Below are 19,432 nucleotides of genomic sequence, written 5' to 3' on the forward strand. Positions count from 1 at the left end.
GGTTCTAGCTCCCAAAACCTTGAGGATCTGTATTGGGTTCAAGATGGGTGTCACAGTAAGTCCTGGAGCATTTAGGTCCCTGGATGTGTCTGACCCAGTTTGAGTTGCTAGGAGACACTGGGACTGTCAGTGGCAAGGAGACTGTTTTGTAGCTGATGTGGCCAAAAGTACATTTAAAATCCTGCCTTAAAGTTTGTTGGAGTTTGACATTTTTTCCCCTTACTGAAAGAAATCTTGATGCTTGCTTGGCAGTAGCTCTGGAGATTAAACAGGGTTGTGGAGCATTTATAAAAGTATCAAGTTGACTAACTTTAAACTTAAAGCCATCTAGGACAAAATGACCCTTAAACTTTTCATGGGCTGGGATGGGCCTGCCCTGCCACCCCCTCCGGTTTCCCAATAGAGGATTTGGGCGCACTCAACCTGTTTTATGATCTGGCTGTATTAGAAGAGGAAGACAGCAATTGATTAGATATGAGAAGCTAAATTCTAGCCTTGCCAAGGTGGATAGGAGTTTTGCCTTTGTCAGCATGTCGCTAATAGAGGTGATATATCAGATCGGCACTGATATAAAGAAAATTGATTGTAATGGAAATTGGCTTGATGTGGCTGATAATTTGGCCAATAAATACCCATGCATGTGTGCAGCTGCAGCGCAGCACTTAGGTGGTGAGGAGCAGCATGGAGAGCTGCATGCAGCTGATAAGTCTGTTGTGGTGGACAGGGAGGTGGAAGGGAAAGGGCCATGATCTGGGAAAGGACTTGCAGCCTGTCCTTGTCTAGCTCGCTCCTCTTGCTGTAGCTGCTGAGGTGAGGGGATGGGGCAGGGTCTGCTGTCTTGCTGTCCTTATTCCCTGTATTGCTAAGTCCTTGCTACCCAGGAGGCAGGCCAGCAGCTGAGCAGAGTCCTCCAAATGGTGGTAGCGTGACTTGTGGGAAAGGCAGGGAGTTGCCTTCAGCAAGCAGTAAATTGCACCACAGTATTCCCTGAGTACAGCTGGAGCTGCCTGTCTGAATACTGTTTACCAGCCGGCAGAGGCTGCTGGAGGCAGGGCGTTTCCAGGTTGCAGCTGCAAGAGGGTCTCCTGTACACCCACCTACTGTTTTTCAGAGGTGGCAACATGGCATGTGCAGCAGACTGCCCACACTGGTGTGCTTATAGGTGCTTTTTGATTTGAAGTGGAGGTGACTCTTGCCTTGTTCTGTCCACAGAGCTTCAGAATAAGGGTAATGGTAGCATTGGTGCTCCTGATTTTTACTGTGGAAGCCAATGGTCTGCATGGTCAGTTGCATGCCATACCTAAATTGTGACTACCAAAGAAACTTTGTGATGGATCTTGCCCTTGCTTGTAAATGGCTAAAGCTTAATTCTAGCACTCTGCGGCAGGCATGTTATAATCTAGTTTATCCATGACTTTGAATACAGATATCCTGCTGAGCCGCTGCTCTTCAGAGATTCTTATTTTAGAACTAAGTTCTTCACATCTGGGTCTAAAATCATACCCCTTTAACAATTTCTGTATGATGACACAACTTGAGTGACTTTTTTTTTTTCCTTTTGAACACAATTATGGTTGCAAAGGTGTTTGCAATGATTTCAAATAGTTTGGTCTAATCTCAAATTTTATTTTCTGGGGGTGGGGGTAGTGTCTTGTTTAACACTTGTTGAAAATGCTTTGATTTTGATCCAGCTGCAGTCTTCTGGCTTGAAAGCGTTTAGTTTTACTTGATTATACACACAAATTAAATTCACCCCTTGCTTGCCAGTTTTGGTAGAGATTTGGCCCTGTCAGAATACAGGTTGAACAAGTAGTGGCTGATGCCATATAAACAGAAGTAGTAGCCAGGGCCCCAGGCATGGTGTGAAATGGTTTCTTTGGGTTCCTGTACACGTGTGTGGAGCCTGCTCTGATGCATTGGAGCAGCCTCAATTAATCGAGTCTGCTGGAGCACAGAAATTGATGTGCTCTGGCAGCCTGCGTCACGTGTATCTGCATCGCTGCACATCTCCACGCTGCAAAAATGGTGGCAGGGTGCTTCGAAATAAAATACATTCAATGAGCTTTAGTTCAAAGTGCCCTGCTGCCATTTTTTTTCAGCATGGGGACACTGATGCACATGACACACAGGCACTTCTAATTGTCACAGCTGGCAAATTAGAGTGCCTGGCGCTGCACCCCGCAACACGTAAAAATGCCCTTTGGGAGCAGACAGAAATTACGTTTGTTGTGGCATGGGCCCTTTGAAAGTGCTTCTAAAGCCAGGCCCAAACAGAACAGCACGGCTGCACAGTGCTTCAGTCACACGACAAATTAACCCTTGTTGTATGAGGGTTCAAATGAAGATGCTCCAAAGCGGAGTGCTTTCATTAATCTGTCTGCCTCTGCTGCAGTGCAGCTGCTGTTCTCTGGATGGGAGTGGGGAGAAAGCAGGGGAGGAAGGTCTGTTATAGGGTTTTCTCAGTCCTGCTGGAGTGGGGGGTGGATTAGAGCCCCTCATCTCGGGGGTGGAGGCAGCTTTAATCTACCCACTCCAGGGGGGCTGAGAAGCCCAAAATAGACCTCCCTTCTCTGCCTTCTCCCTCCCATCCAGAGACAGAAGCAGAGCTGCAAGATGCAGGGTAAAGCTAGGAGAAGAGGCTGTAGAGACCCAGCTCCTAACTGGAGCTCATCCTTCACCCTCCTGATCCATCAGCTAACATCCATTGGGTTGCGAGGATCAGTTTTTAACTCATGGTGCTTTCTATGAGTTGCTGTGAGCTGGACCCAGGAGCTGGACTTCTGTCTGCAACCTTTGGATCAGCAGTGTAGTTTGAACACAAGACACTAAGGGTGCCTATACACATGCTTGAGGGTGGGGATGGGCTGTTTTTATTAGAGTCATTTCCTGACAACCACTCTAATTAAAAACGGTCACTGTCACATTGTTTTAAGCCCCCCTCCCCATGTTTTAAAATGCCTGCAGGGGTGTTTTAACTAAAGCACCTTCAAGGAGCTTTAGTTAAAGGGCCCCTGTAGACATATTTATAATGGGGGGGACGGGGTCTTAATAAACATGATGGCGAGGCAATGCTGGAGCATTCTGATTGGAACGCAGAGCAGACTCAATTAATTGTGTCTGCTCCAACACCTTCTAATTGGCATGCGAACCAGCGCATCTATAGGTAGCCCAAGTGCTAAGAGTTGTCATCACTGTAAACAGAAAGACTAAAGCTGCCAACAGACATCACAATTCTCCTGGGATAAAACATTTTTATTTCGGGACAGAATGCAAACATAGACATCCATGTCTGTTGCACCAGGATAAATCCTAAAAACATTTCCCAAATAAGAGGTAGTAATAGTTTATCCTGGGAATATTGTAAAGTATGTCTGTATAGTTTTATTCTAGGATTGATTCAATGATACAGTGTCTTATAGGCAGCATTGCATTTTCCCCTTCTTAAATCGAGGTTTAGTGTGTGCCTAAGTGTGTATATGCCTGACCTGGGACAAATAGAAGCACAACGTATCCAGGGATAAATGCAGTGTCTGTTCTTAGCCGGGGTAGATGGCTAGCTAGAAGCTGTATGAAATTTTCTTCCCTTCCAGAGGGAAGAGGACCTAAAGCAGGGGAATGTGATTCTGAAGTACTCTAGAATCTTGACTCCTTTTATAAGAAAAAGAAACACCACCAAGAAACTCTGTTTTCAGGACCACGTGGTTCCTCTTCACTTGTTGATGCTCTTTTCCATTAGCAGTGGTGTGACCTTGGGGAGTTCACAGCTCATAATGGACTGTTTAGCTGGGAAATCCTCAAGCTGATTCTGTCTGTGGTTTTGTGCACGTGGGGAAATGGACCAGAATTTAAGCTGTTATAGGTTCTCTGTGTATACTTGTACAGGCAACCCCCGCTTAACACTGTTTTGCTTAGCGCTATTTGACTATAGCTATCACTTTATATTGATACCTGATTCTACTTAGGGCTTAGCGAGTTTTGTTATAACGCTCACAGGCATTGTACAGCTGGCAACAGGGAGAGTACACTAGCGCCACAGTGCATTGGCATCATGCAGCCTCACTGTGCAATTTAGCGCCAGTTTGTCGCCATCTTGGTTTGTCAAAATTGGTTTCGCTTAACACTATTCTGCTTAAAGTTTGGTTTTTGGAGAACCAATTAAGAGTTCTAAGCGGCGGTTGCCTGTATTACTGAATGGATCACGTCTTGCCTTTTTTATTTGTAGAATGACTTTGTGTGTAGACTAGTCCTGAGATGTACACTGAGAGCTGGAGCTACATCGGTAACAGAATACTTTGATTTCAAGGCCATGGATCTTCTCAGTGGCTAGTATTGGATTAGCTAGGGTCACAAAGGAGAGCATCCTCTCCTAAAACTTATCTGATGCATTGGTAGAACTTGAAACCAAGTTCCTGCAGAACATGGTGCCTTGATAATAAGCCATCACTTGAGGTTCTCTGCACTACTATCTTCAAGCAAGAAATAGCTCTTTTTAATGAAACGGTTTGGAGAGGTAGGGCAGGCGCCATACCTTTATGGACCAGCTCTCCAAGCCAGGGGATGCTTGCATGTTCTTCCTCATATTGGTCACTTTGTACATATCCAGATTATGGAAAGTTGACTGTTTTCACCGACACTTGGCTCCTGTGCAGATGCCGATTTTTTTTTTTTTTTTTTTTTTTTTTTTTTTTTTTTTTTTTTTTTAAATGCAGACTCTTTACAACTTGCTGTAGCACTTCAGGAGCGATGTTACCTCCAGAATCCACTTCTGAAGACTAATCTTGAGAAATGCTGTTTCTCAAACTGTCCTCCATCTCTGCTGTGTCTGAACAACTTAATCTATAACTACCCAAGCTGGTGGGTGATGAACTGCCAGAGCTCTAGAAATTAAGGTGCATAGGAAGAAATGGCGTATGCTCTGTTGTCACCACTTGGTCCATACCAAGATGTTGATTCTTCTTCTGAAGACTTCCAAAAAATTTTAAGCTTTTGTTTTTAATGCCATGCCATTGCTATGGGATTCTAACTAGATGCTCATAGGTTTGATGTGAGCCCCACTTGCTCACCTCTAAGTTATTAAAGTTCACTCTTATGCTTTGCTGTGAGCTGGGAATTGCTCTGACTGAGGATTGTTTGACCTTGATACATGCCTTACTAAACAATAGACCAAAAATGTTGCCTTTTGTTGTGCTGTCCTGTATTCATTTTTTCTTTCTCTCTCTCTCTCTGTGTTTAAGTGTCTTATGAATTGGTCTTGTGTTTGGATGACAGCACATACCGTTCAAATCTTTCCTGCCAGTTTTGTACTACCCTGTGTAAAAGGGTAACTAAAAATGATTCTAGTCAAACCACTGCTAAGAAACTGAAGATGCGTATTTTGGTTAATTAGTGAGTTTGTTCAGGAATTTGCTTAAGCTAAGCTATAGGGTGGCATCAGCTGCAAGGTATGCCTTGCCTGGTGTGAACTTTTGTAGCTCCTTGGCTGCTTTGTGGCAACAGCCCATGTGCTCACTTTTATCCTGTGGTAGATATGAAATGCCTTGCTCTGCTTTTTGGTGAGGGGTAAAGTGTGACTTAAGTACCACTAGGTAGGAGCATGAATGCAGGCACTTAAGTGAATCATCTTCATAGCCAGTCTTGCTTCATGATGACTTGCTTGTCTGGGCATACCCTAAGACCCTTGATCCAAAATGGGTGAGTCCATACTAACTTTATAAACTGGTGCAAATCCCCATGTTGCAAACTTGCTATTGTTCAATACCTTGTTGCTTTATATAACACCCCCACTCTTGTTTTTCCCTTCAGTGCCTACAGATGCTGATGGTCCCCTCTACCTGCCATACAAGACCCTGGTTTCCACCATTAGTAGCATGATCTTCAGTGAGGGAGAGGCCCAGCAACTCATCGAGATCCTGTCAGAGAGAGCCGGTGTTGTCCAGGACACGTGGCACACGGTAGTATAACTCCCTAGCTCGGAGCAAATCGGCTGCTGACTTCCCTGTGGTAAAGTGAGAGCAGCCAGCAGCTGCTTCATGTAGTTTTCTAACATCCTCTTGGCCCGAGTGTGACACAGGCCCGTTCCAGGAGTGCAGGGGCTGGAGATCGTGGGCCAGAACCTCAGCTGGTGTCAATCAGATGGAACTATAGAGATACTTGTATTTAAAGATCTGACCCACTTTCATAAGATGCAATGTACTTGGCTAAGCCAACTTAACAAACTTTCTCCATAAGCTGCCTTTTGAAATGAGAGGATCACCTTGTCTCTTCTGGCAGTAACTGGAGGTTGCTCAGTGGAACGTCAGATCTCGTGGCTGAAACTGAATAGTCTGGGCCTTAACTTTGTGTTATGCTCACTATTTTGCTAAAGGCTCTTATGTGATCTTGGGTGACAGTGAAAGGGAAATGTGGGGTTCCACACTCACCTATAAGGACCTTGCTACACATTTAATTTTAGGTGGCTCCTAGAACTCTGAACCCTTGGATTGTGCACACATTAACACCTGAAAGTAGTCTTAAGCACACTTTTTAGGCAGCTTAGTTACGCCACTCCAAGGCAGGCTTTGTCTCTGATCCGTGTTACCCAGCTTGTGCTCCATTAATGTGTGGCCACTCCCCACAGATGAGCCATCCAGGTTGCAGTCCTTCAGGATGCCGTGTGCCCTCCCCCACCTCCTGTTCTGCAGGGACAAACTTTCCACCCCCTAAACTCTTGCCCAGGGGTGATTTCTGGCACTAAGCTAACTCTGCCTCCAACCTCTAGGTGTGGGACCTTCCCACCCCCAGGTGTGCAATCCTATGCAAACAGCCTGCAGAGCACATAGGAGCTAGCCAGGTCTCAGGGTATTGGATAGGTTTGGGGGAAGGGTAGAACAAAGGGGGTCAGATCAGATCCCCATGAGCTGGGGATTTCTTCTCTGGACAGGGGCAGTAGCTCCCCTAAAAGTGCCTTCCCTCACCACTCCCACCTCTTAGCCATCCTGGGAAGCATGACAAACAACCCTAAATCCAAGTCTCAGTTTATTAAAACATGAGGCCTTCTTTAATTTACTTTCCTTTATTTATTTATTTTTAAATTCTTTTATTTTTACTTCTCTTTTATTTTATATTTTGGCGGCTGACTTCTTCCTTCTCTTCACCATCCTTCCCCCATCTCATTTCCTTTCTACCTCACACTTCATTACCCACCCATGTTTCATTAACTCTCCACCTTCTAGCTTCATGCTCCTGCCCTCTGGCCCCCTGCCTTGCCCCACTCCCTGCATCTCTTCCACACCCCTACCTAGTGCAGGGTTAGAAGCCTGTCTTGGCTCACCAGCTCAGTAGTGGCAACTCACAACTATAGCTCATAGTCCAGTGCCTGCTTGCCAGCCCTCTTGTAGCAAGTCACAGCTGTGCAGATGGGGGGGACAGCCAGAGAAGGGTTTTAGCCTTAAGGTGTGACTGCTCCTAACTCGGGCTAGTATTTGCAACAGTCTACATTTGAGCAACTCGGATGCTGAACGTGTAACAATCCTAAGAGCATCAATCTTGGGGAGGCAAGGTCTAGTGGTGAGGAGACTGGATAAGCGTTCTGAAGACCTGGGTTCCTGCCATCTTCTAATGGCAAAGCAGAGCTTGAAATTCCCCATGTGTGGAAAATGGAGCCAGTGGTTCTTTGTAGTGCTTTGCCATCTGTGGATGAAGTGCTCTGTGCTGAACTGTTTGGTGTTCCTTACACATGCTTTGTTGTGTTGTGGAGTCAGCAGTCCTGAAGACCCTCTGTACTTTGTACCCTTTCCAGACCTGTGTCGGTGGAAGGCTTCTGTAACTGGTCCCACTTCATGGGGCATTCTCTGTGCTAACAAACTCCACTGGAGGCAGTGGAGCTCTTGTCTGAGAGCCTAGTTCTGAACTTTCACTCCAGATAAAAAATGCAAAGACTAGTTCCCCATTAAATGAGGAGACTTTGCATTGCTGTACTAACTCAACGCCATAGTCTTTTTACATCCCTGGTGGTAGGAAACTTTTCCTCTTAGCTCTTGTGTTAAGCTGTGGTCTAGCAGAAGACTCTTTCACAATTGCTTTGGCCAAGTGTGTACGTTCTCAGTGGTTCTACACCAGGGGCGGGCAATTATTTCAGATGGAGGGCTGCTTACTGAGTTTCGGCAAGCCATCAAGGGTCTTGTGACGCAGCCAGGGGCAGATAAACATTAATTTTCTAAATTGTTTTTACGGGCCCCACGGGCCAGATAGAATGGCCTGGCGGGCCGCATCTGGCCCATGGGCCGCATTTTGCCCACCCCTGTTCTACACCCTGTCTTCCCCTGGTGTGCATAAGTATGCTGAAGATGTGGACTAGATAGAGTTGTTGTTACATGGCTCCATACATGACTGAATAACCTTAAGTAAGAATAATTATAAATGGGCCTGTTGCTGGAATAATAGGTAGATTGAGATGGGTTTGTAGAGTCTGTTCTGGGCACAGTGTTATTGAACACTCCCTTACTTAATGATTTGGATGCAGGAAGAGAGCTTTCCTGCTCAAGTTTTGCAGATAACCCCAAACTGGGAAAACTTGATTCTCCTACAGAAGATAAGATTGGAATGGAGAATTGGGCAGTTACAACAGAATGGAATTCGACAGAGGAAAACAATGGTGCCTCACTGAAAAGGAAAACCAAACACCCAGACAGAACGGAAGATGACTGCCTAGGTAGCGGTGTAGCTGAGAAGGAGCTAGGAGTTGTGGTGGATCACAGGCTTGACATGCTTCTGCAGCATGGTGCAGCTGCTAAAAGAGCAAATAAAATTATGGGGCGGGATATTGTCTCCTGCTCTCTGTAGCAAGGGAAAACCAAAGTAATAGGTTTTAAACTGCAGCAAATCAAATGTAGATTACATATCGGGGAGGAACTTCCTCTACTGCAAAAACTGTAGGCTGATGGACCATGTTGCTCAGGGAAGCTGTAGAATCACTTTCTTATGAGGTGCTTAAGAGGAGGTGTTCTTGACAGGATGGTCTAGGACAGGGGCAGGCAATTATTTCGGGTGGAGGGCCTCTTACTGAGTTTTGGCAAGCCATCGAGGGCCACATGACAGGCAGTCAGGGGAAGATGAATATTAATTTTCTAAATTTTTTGTAGGGGCCCCGCAGGCCAGATAGAATGGCCTGGTGGGCCGCATCTGGCCCACGGGCCACATTTTGCCCACCCCTGGTCTAGGAACAGCACATTCTGCATCTGTGTAGAGGGTTGGACTAGATGGCCTTCAGGTCACTTCCAGCCCTGGGGTCTGAAGATGGAAGCACATTTTCCTACAATGCCCTGATGAATAAGCAGGTTTTAAGAGAGCCTGTACAAACAGCGTGTGACCTCTTGTTCTTAGGCAACACAGAAAGGTGACCCAGTTACTGTGCTGAAACGCCAACTGGAAGAGAAAGAGAAGCAACTCTCTGCTGAACAGGAAGATGCCTCTGCTGCCAAAAACAAACTGAGGGAGCTTAACAAGGTAAGAGCTTTGTGCCCTCTACATGTCTCTAATACTTCTTCTAACCTAGGTAGTTACACTGCCTTTCTTCCTCCCGCTTGATGTGATAACAGTATGATAACTGCCTGTCTGCTAGGAATTGCAGTTAATGATTTGCCCAGTGGGCTGGGCTCCACAATCTAGCTGATGTCTTTTACTATTTTTATTTATTTATTTATTTTTTAAAACCTCTTTGCTCCCTTTATGTGAAAAACAGTTGCCTGGTATGACATTGACTTGTATGTGGAGCCCACGTAGAGATTCAAAGCATTAGCCTGTGCAGTCATGGACCCACAGTGCCATTGTGCTAAGCACTGTACAAACATAATGCCTTTCTGAGGGCTCATGCTAAGTTTTAGTTCCAGTTGTAAAATGCAGCTTTATGAAAGCAGGTTGTAAGGCATTTGCAAAACTGCCCCAAGCCAAAGCTGACAAAAGGGTGCACAATTCTTTTCTCTTTTTCTATAGAACTTGGTGGATGAGCACAATTTCATGTTTGCTAAGCGTTAGGGTTAAGTGCGGTGTTTACCCCTCCCCCCTGCCTTTTTTGTCAGCTGGAAAAGGAAGTGTCTTTTGTACAAAAGGAGTCTACTTTTTGTTTTAACTCAAATTGGTAATTAGAGGTCAAAGCCATCTTTCTTCCTCCCCCTCCCCCCCTTCCCTCTCCTCCCCCAAACCGCTACCAGTCATAATTACCCCTAGTTTTGATCTCTAAATAAAGACTTCATGAAGCCCTGCAGTCTCACGAGGATAGGAATTATTCCAAACTCATCTTTTCTCCTCGACACCAAAGCTCAGGAATGGGCTGTTTACTGGCACTTTGTGGGGGAGGAAGGTGGAAAGAACTGAATGTACCTGTGTTCCTGTTAGTCTTGAAAATTCCTTCCTGTCCATGTACACAGTGAACACACACTTCAGCATAGTGCCTGTGTTGAAGGCAATCCAGTGTCCAAAAATATCCCTTCTGTGGATGCTGTAACTTTTCCAGCCCTCTCTGCGCACGAGAACCAAACTTGAATGTCTCCTCTAAAGCAGAAATCCTATGTACTGACATCAGCATGCCCCCATACTATGCAGCTCAAGCCATGAGTTAGACCTTACCAAGCAACATGGGACTGGATGGAGCCTCCTGGGCCACGAGTACAGTTCCTGCATTTGAAAGCATCCACTTTACCCAAGGATTCCCTAAAATAGCCACATCAAGCCCTTGCATGTGACTGAAAAGAGACAGGCCAAGAGCACACTTCAATATGCCTGATGTAAGAGCAGGAGAAATGAAAATGCTACCAGTGCGGTGACACTTAGCAAAGGGGTGTGCGGCTCAGGATCGCTCTGTACATCTGTCTTCTTTTTGCTACCTGTCCAGAAAACCCTCGCCCTATCAGTGTTACAGATTTGCTTACAAATAACACGTGTTCTTGGGGGAGTGTAGCACAATAGGAAATCAGATGGCTGTAGGACAGAGTGTGCTTTCATTTAAAAAGCAGGTGGGAGGGCTTGCCCACATTGGACATGGGTATAATCAAAGAGCTTACTGATCTGGAGAACTGTAGGTTTCACACTGTTCTTTTAACTGATCCAGTATGGAACAACAGTGACATCCAGTGGCCACAGCTCAGAACAAGACCTGCAAGAAGAAATGCAAAGGGTTTTATTGGAGATGAATTTAGCCCCCCATGGTGTGAAAGCAGGTGATGGTGCAGTGCATAAAATTGCTGAGTGTTTAAATGTCTCAGGTTATACAAGACATGTCCCCAAAAAAATTGCTGGAAACTAAGTGAAACTCCATCTTCTTGAAGGAACTCGCAGCTGAGAAGGCAAAGACTGTCAGCGTTGAAACCAAGCTGAAAGAGCAGCTATTGGCTCGTGAGCAAGAGGTTGCTGCTATACAGGCTCGTATGCAGGCTAGTTACCAGGATCATGTCAATGAAACTCAGCAGCTACAAGGAAAGGTAGGGGGATTTGCTATACTTCTGAACACATGCTCCAGGCAAAGTCTGGAGGAGTTGAGAACAGATGTCCTTGTTGTGCTGGGTTTGGTGTGCAGCGCTGATCTTGCTTGCTGGCATAAGGACTAAGTGACTTTCATGCCTTTCTACCTCAGTTTGGCTGAGGCTCTGAACATGCATGAACTATGAAACTATGCATCTAAAGCTTTAATGCAATCAACCTTAGTCTGGCTTTCCTACATCTGTACATGTCATGGAGTACAGGGGACTTGACCTTTGGCCTTCAGGACTTGTAGCTTTTTTTGAAGACCAGGAAAACCATTCTGATATGTATGCAGAATGTCAGACTAAGAGCTTGCCCCACCTGTCGTATGTTGAGTGCTAGCATGTTTTGCAGAAGGACAGCCAGTCTCAAAAGATTGTAACTTTCTGGAAACAACCACAGATCCCTTCGTGGGAATTACTCTCTGAAATTATCTGGTAGTTGGAAAGAACCAGGGATGTCTAAGCTATTGAAATGGTTAAAAGAGAAGTATTACTTCAGAGCTGTGACGGAAGGGAGGGTGCCTGGGTGGAACTGGAATCTTGGAACAGCTCATCCTTCCTTTGGGGGTGCTTTTGCATTCTGACTGTACAAAAAGCAGCTTTATGATTTTAAACAAGGGAAGGTAGCACCTCCACTTAGGAAGGGCTTTTGTATATACATGGGTGTGGGGTGGGTTGTGGGTGGAGTAGGGGTTAGAATATCTTAACTGCTGCCAGCCTAACTCCTTCTGTAGAGCTCTTTCTCTAGGCATTGTCTTGATGAGATGGGAGATGGTTCTCTTCCATCTCCCTGTTGGGTTTTGATGTCTGATTATAACATGTGAGAGGCTTTTAAAACACTTGCAGAAGGCACCTGCTCTGTGTGCATTAAACCATATGCATCTTCTAAAGAAAAACTGCAATGGGCTAATTAGGAGGGTAAGGGGTGGAGTGCGGGGGGAGCTGGTCTGTATGTTATAGGAGGGCTAATAGTGTTTTGCCATCTTTGACTTTCCAGATCCGGTCTCTTCAAGAGCAGCTGGAGAATGGGCCGAACACCCAGCTGGCTCGTTTGCAGCAGGAGAACTCTATTCTGAGGGATGCCCTAAACCAAGCCACAAGCCAGACGGAGAGCAAGTAAGAGAACACACTTTCTGGTGGCTATAGAGCAGGTGGAGCCAGGTCTGGATTGTGTATAGGAAACTCCTACACATCACAAAAATCCAGCCAAGCCTGGGCACAGCCAGTACCCCTGGCAGGCCAAAAAGCTCTGCTCCTGTAATGAGAAATGGGAATTGGAGGTACTTGAACTGCTTACTCCTGTGTCCCAGACACTAGGATCTCCAGTTGGACTATATCTCCCATAATGTACTGAGGGCTGTGAAGCTGTTGTAATACATAGCTCTTGGGGCATCACAAGAGGCTGTCTGCCCAGATAGGAAGGCATATCAAGGAGAACTGGAATGAATCGCATGACCTACAACTTTGAGAATTTAGATCCTGAAAGAAGTGTGTGTTTGGGGTAGAGAGGAAAACACATTGACTTGTTTCACTACTGATGGGCTGCAGAATCTTTGCCATTCTGCACCTTGCTAATCTGGTTCTGGAGGAGGCTGCTAGTTGACAGTCTACCATGGTATAATGTCCTCTCTAAGTGGGGGGTAAATTACTAGATTAAGGTCAGAGGGGTTAGGCCTCCTACATGTTACACTTCAAGCATGATTAACCAGGTAATCATGCCATTAAGTTGTGACAGCTACACATTCAGCCAATTAATGGTGAGATAAAATGAGCATTAAGCTGCAACATTCTTCCAGAAAAAAATGTGTGATAACTTTGTAGCTTGGTCTAATCATGCCATTAATTGAACATGTGGCCAGGCCCTTATTGTCTGTCCATTATCTGACTTCAGTATAGCTCCATGGTTGACTGCGGTTGACATCTTGACTGCCACAAATTCTTCTGTGAAATAGTGATCTAAGATGGCAGTCAAATGGAGTGCTCTAACAGTTGAGAGCACAGCTAAATCATGAGCTGTTGGAGGAGCAAAGGGTGGATGAATTTGATAACACACTTTATGGTAGTGGCTTGCAAAATGCATGCTTGGCTCCTTGGCTCTTCTAGTATCTCTTTATCCTCATTTTAAAATGGGCATGAGAATTTACACACTCCAATTTCTTTCTTTTTTTTTTTTTTTTAAGCAGTTGTACAACTTTTAATCCAGGTACAGTTAAGATTCAAGAACTAATGCTACGCATTTTACAGATTTTTAATTTTTTTTTTTTTTTAATGCTGTGTCCAATAACCTGTCATTGTAAAGTAATTGCCTGGATTCTAAAAATGTAGTCTTGGATCTAGAAGCCTGTATCCTCACACTTGTGCAACTCTAAGTATGGAAATGTGTAGCCCCTGGCTGGAACACCATTTAGCAAAAATGATTTTTGATGGTTTTAAAAAGCTCTCCCATGTGGAGCTTGCATGTCCCAGAAAGCAGGGGAAAAATGACCTGTTTGCAGATACATTTTGCATTTGAAGATTTTATGTAGTAAAAATCCAGTGAAGTGTTGATTTGGGAAGTATAGCTATCTGCAACTGACTTGGAGAAGATATAAGAATCTGGGCACTAAAATTACTCTGCTCTGACTATTCAGGCAAAACGCTGAATTGGCCAAGCTCCGTCAAGAATGCAGCAAGCTAACGAAAGAGCTTTCTGAAAAATCAGAGACGCTGCAGCAGGAAGAACAGCAGAAAAAGAGCTTGGAGGTCAAGGCTGCTGCCTTCGAGAAACAAATTGACCAACTACAGGTCAGCAATGCACCAATAAACTGCTCTCTTCTCCCCTCCCTACTACTCAAAGAGCTCTTGCTTTTTGAAAAAAAAATTGCCTTAACTGCTACCATAGCTCTGACCATCTTTCTTGCTGTGTGAGCACTGGGCTGGATCTCTGGAGATCTGCCTCTGGCACAGTATCCTTGCGCAAACTTGAACCATCCCGTAATCATACCATGCTTCCTTTCTTCCTCTGTAAATTCCTGGATTACAAGGCCCAGGTAGCACATTTCAGGTTCCTAAATGAGGTCCGGATCATGACTTGGGCAGCATGTGTGGTAGGAGGATGGAAGTGCTTTCTTTGAGCATATTGCATCAGTGGCAGAGACTTCTAAAGCTGCAAAGAAGAATATTTTAGTTTTGTTTGTCCTAAGGCCTATTAAGAGCACAAGTCTCTGATGTGATGCCAAGGCTATTCACAGAACCTGTTACTAGCATATTGGAGACTGGCGATGAATGGATAGATGACCTTTCCTGTTCCCCACAAGAGCTTGTTTATCTTGTGGATGGTAACCTAGCCTGAGGGAGAACAGACTAAAAACCCAGCATGCATACCTGGGGCTCGAGATGCTGTTGAAACTAACAGGTAGCTTCAGTTAAGGGCATGTCTACAGCCATCTTGGATATGTCTCTGCTATACCACTGGTGATGATGCGCTTGGGTAGCAGCAGCACCAAGATTACCCTACCTTGGCATGAGTTCGGTGGTGTTGTGGATGGGCTGCTACAGCATCTGTTCAAGGTAGTTTTTAAAGCAAGCTTTGGACTTTCCTTGTACGTATCTGCTTCTAATAATGGATTGAGCTGCAAATGGTCTACCTTTGTAGGTGTGTCTGTATGCAGGCGGCAGTAGTGTACAGTGGGGTGACACCATAGAGGTGGCAGATCTAAGAGTTGTCATGGTACTGGCCATTCATTTGGCCACTGCCAGGATACTGGGCTAACTCATGGATGCCTCTGAGGAACCTGCAAGATCTGTAGAGATGGCAAGAGGTCATACTCCAAAGGAAAGCTTTCTCCTTCAGCCCCTGGCTGCTAGGTGGCTCATGGCAGGAGGGTTTATAGATCTTCCAAACTTTGAAGTAGGTTGCTTTTTGTTTCAAGAAAGTCTGTAGCTTTTAAAAAAAATCTATATCTATCTATTTCCACTAACTATGACCCCACAAACTTCTGCTACCACAGCAGAAAGCAGGTTGAAGTGGACAGTTCTGAGGGCTTGATTTAAAAAAAATATCCCTGATAATAGTACTCACTCTATATTTTGTCTATAGGGGAATCTTGAGACATTTGATTCCACAAATACAAGGGACACAAGGGAGTCCCTGCATGATGGGAGTGGGTAACTGCCTCTTACCCCGTGACACAATGTTGTCCCTGACCTTTGAGCATATTCTTCCTAGTCATAGGATCCCAACTTCTGGGATTCTGTGACCTGGAGAACATTTTAACTCTTCTACAAACCTTAGTATTCCTCAATTATCTCCTTTCTACGTGTAGAGATGCAGTCGGAGGTCTTAGACAGCTCTTAATCCAAACTGTGTGTGTCCTAACACATGAGAATTCACATCTGCACTCACTGGGACTGTATGGTTAGAGAAACGATCTAATTTCAGAGGGGGCTGATTTGGATAGGACCACAGACCCTCACAAGACCAAACTGAGGATGAGGCAGATGCCAGGCAAGCCAGGACCTCTTGTCACATACCCCTAGCCTTTAGAGCCTGCTCCTGAATGAGGTTCCAGCAACATGGCCTTTCTGCTGCTGCTGCTGCTGCTGTCTCCCTCCATGTTCAGTTGAGTGACAAGTACTCAATTTGAAGTACTTCAAGGGCCTTCATCTTTAAAGAATGTGTAGCTTGGGGCAGCGCGAGTAGTCTGCAAGCATGATTAATGTAGGTTTATCCATACTTCTTAAATGGAGGAGAAAGCAGGTGAAATTCTCAAGAGATTTGAGATGCTAAATCTCCTTAAGCAGTCATAAATATGTTGCTAGCCTCTACTCAGGCAGCAGCTCTTTGGTGTGCTTTTTTTTTTTCTTCTTTTTTTGGTGCCTTTCCTCTGAAAGAGCTTTCGAAGTCAGAACAAGGAATGTCTCTAAATCCTGACTTGGAACCAGCCACCGTAGGCACAGGACCAATGTGAGGGAGTGCTGACTGCAGCTCCGTCTGTCGTAACTCTAGCCTGCCTGGCCGCTCCGATAGGAAGAAAGCGATTTTTAATTTTCGGAGTTCCTCTGTTTCAGCACAATCATCACATTCCTTACTTTGCCTTTCTGAAGAGGGGTGTGCCAAGGAGCATGCTGTTCCTCTGCCACTCTCGAAGATGGAAAAACCATTTTTTGTCCCAAACCATGCAGAAAATTTCCACTGCGTGAAACACGCTGAGAGGAACTCCCTATCCCTATGCTGCTGCAGTCTGTAATGACTCTCTCTAAGCAGCTGAGTGCTTCAAACACTGGATAGCAAGCAAAATAAGCATGACTGCTTTCCAGTAGGGAACAGATGCTCTTCCATTGGAACTCAGTCCTGGAGAGGTTAGAACTGATGGAAAGAGCATGATGTGTTGTGTAGTAACTGGACCCTGAGTCATCAAGGTCTTTAATGTCTGTGTCCACCCCCTCGCATTACTGCAAGAGTGGAAGCCAGTGGCAATCCTATATATGCTTCACTTCAGCTGAGACCATTGTGTGCTCAGGCTGTCACTAAGTAAGCAGCTGTGTTCCCTGTTCCTTGGAGGTTAGAGGCTTGACTGCTGCTGTAATAGAGCTAGCTTTTAAAGTCGCATCCTGGCTTATGGGCCATGCCTTTTTAAAGAACTGATTACTAGTTTTTGGGCCTTTTTATAAACATCCATGGCAGCAGTAGCCTACTTCCTGGGCTCCATCCTTTAGTCTCTGAGCCTTTCTGTGAAGAGGCAAGTGGATGCCCTCCCAGGGTTGCCTCTGCTCTTTTATTCTCAATAAACTTTCTAGCTCACAGCAGCTTTGGCAACAACCTCTACCTCAGATGAAGAACTAGTCAAGCTAATGCTGAGCGGCACTCTGATCTCGTATGCACACTGCTGACACTCTGAGGGTTGCTGGGATCGTGGAGTATGTTGCTGTAAGGTGGTGGTTTTCAAACTGGGGTTCCACAATAGGGTCGCTGGGGGTAACGGCAGAGTGAGATGAGAGGCAGTTGCCACCATTGTGGGGCTGGGTCGTCTGGCTCTGTGTCAACCTTGAGGATAGGGGTAGGGGTTCCGCAACAGAAGTGACATGTCTAGAGCATTATGTCTTTGTAAAATTGCTGTCAACTCTGACAACACAAGGGTTTAGATCATGGATTTGTATAGGATGGTTTGGATAGGAACGATCATGCTTCAGGCAGAGGGTTGAACTAGATGACCTCTGGAGGTCCCTTGCAACCTGATGTCTCTATGACTCAATGCTATGAAAGTGTGCCATGACTTAAGGAAGTTTGAAAAAAAACAAAAAAACCAACCACTGCTCTAAGGCTGTGTGTGCATGTAGCTAGCTTGTTTTGGGGAGTACGAAGAGTGAACTTGTTATGGGTGGCTGGCCCCACATCCCTTCTCTTAACACTTTTTTTGGTATCCTGTTTTTCCCTTTCCTCTCCTGAAATGAGAAGTTCATGGAGAAGGACAGTGACACTTGGAAGGAAGATTGTTTTGGCATGTTCCATTTGTAATAGTTGCATCAGGAAATGTGTACACACAGTCGCCTTGTGCATACCCATCATAAATATTGGGTAAACAGTGTGCACACCTGCATACCAGTTTTGTCCGTTACATTATCATGATAGTAAGCAATCTGATAGATGTCTGCATCCTCATCTACTTGACTTGTGCCATGGTAGAATGCATGTCCAGCTTGGATCTGGCCCAGTAATCTGTCCTACTCAACCTAGGGGAGAAGTTGGGGTTATACATTAAAGGGAGTCCTTGTAGCCCAGAAATGAGACGGGGCGTTTGTACATCTCCAGTCCATGCTTTATCAAAACTAAAACCAGAGGAATGAAATTGTCCTGTTGGAAGTAGGAGGTACTTTCTGCCTTGAGGATGCTGTGGGAAGACTTGCTAGTCTTTTGAATACCAGGTTGGCATATAGAGCGAGACATAAAGAATGATTTCTCCAGGCTGGTGTTGGTGTCCAGGACCCTCTCTCTTCTTCCTTTGGGCAGATTTACTTGCTCGTTTCTTTTGAATGCCAGGTTGGTGTGGCGCTAGACATGGAGAACGATCTTTCCAAGCTGGCTCTGGTATCTGTGACCCATCTCTCTTCCTTCCTCTTGGCAGACTTCTCAAAAAGAAACAGAGACAGTGCTGCAGAAGAGGCTGGATGAAGTAAGTGAAGAGCTGCGCAAAACCCAGACCAGCTACAAAAGCCTACTGACCGACACAGAAAAGACAAAAGAGCAGCAGCAGAGCCTCACTGGTGAGACATATCTGGAGTATGTGTACTTGACTAACGTGTATTTCATTTCCAGAAACCAAGGCAGTTATGGACAGAAGTTCTGCCGGCAGAAAGCAGAATATGCTTCTGGTTTCCTTCCACTGGGATCACACCAGTATGTGAAGTGTACCCTAGAGAAGTCTTGGCTGTTGAGGGGAACTGCTGTTGCTGGCAGAAAGCCGATGGAAATGTCTGCATGCACCTTTTTGATAGATGATAACAGAAACCTTGCTCTGCTTGGTAGAGAAGGTGTAACTCCATTGGCAGACCAGAGGGCTCTGCTGTTACACAACTTTGGGTGTAGATACACTTCAGATCTGCCAGAAGAAGTCCAGTTCATGGCCTTTTCCAAAGGCTTAGGTTGGGGATGTCTAGTTTTGCGTTGTCAGAAATACTTCAGAAGTGCAGGAGGAGGCCTGAAGTGATGGTGGGAGAACTGGATGCATCTTGAGCACAAGAACAAACAAGAGCATGGGTGGTAGCTACACTAGTGTTACCTGGACAAACATGGTCAGTCTGAAGAGTGTCCACCTGTGTGGGGAGAGAACAGGGACCTGACATGTTTGGAAACTGTTTGCTGAGGTCAATTTACAGGGGGCAAGGGAGATCAGAAGGTGCCAGGTGGTCTAGCTGTCTTTGTATGTATATCTACCAGTTCCCCTAAAATGTTCTCTGTG

At 45.3% G+C, this 19,432-nt stretch overlaps 1 protein-coding gene across 4 annotated transcripts in view; it reads left to right on the forward strand.

The window, feature by feature from the left end:
- The window catches only part of RRBP1 (ribosome binding protein 1), a 62,743-nt gene that overhangs the window by 22,230 nt on the left and 21,081 nt on the right, over window positions 1-19,432 (forward strand). For all 4 annotated transcript variants that reach the window (XM_014593789.3, XM_019491043.2, XM_014593788.3 and 1 more), the window contains 6 exons: window positions 5,803-5,951; window positions 9,361-9,483; window positions 11,301-11,453; window positions 12,493-12,611; window positions 14,126-14,279; window positions 18,599-18,737. In XM_014593789.3, the coding sequence (XP_014449275.1) occupies window positions 5,803-5,951; window positions 9,361-9,483; window positions 11,301-11,453; window positions 12,493-12,611; window positions 14,126-14,279; window positions 18,599-18,737 (837 nt within the window). The remainder of the gene's footprint in view (window positions 1-5,802; window positions 5,952-9,360; window positions 9,484-11,300; window positions 11,454-12,492; window positions 12,612-14,125; window positions 14,280-18,598; window positions 18,738-19,432) is intronic.

This window comes from Alligator mississippiensis, chromosome 1 (assembly GCF_030867095.1).
Source record: "Alligator mississippiensis isolate rAllMis1 chromosome 1, rAllMis1, whole genome shotgun sequence".
NCBI classification, from domain to species: domain Eukaryota; kingdom Metazoa; phylum Chordata; order Crocodylia; family Alligatoridae; genus Alligator; species Alligator mississippiensis.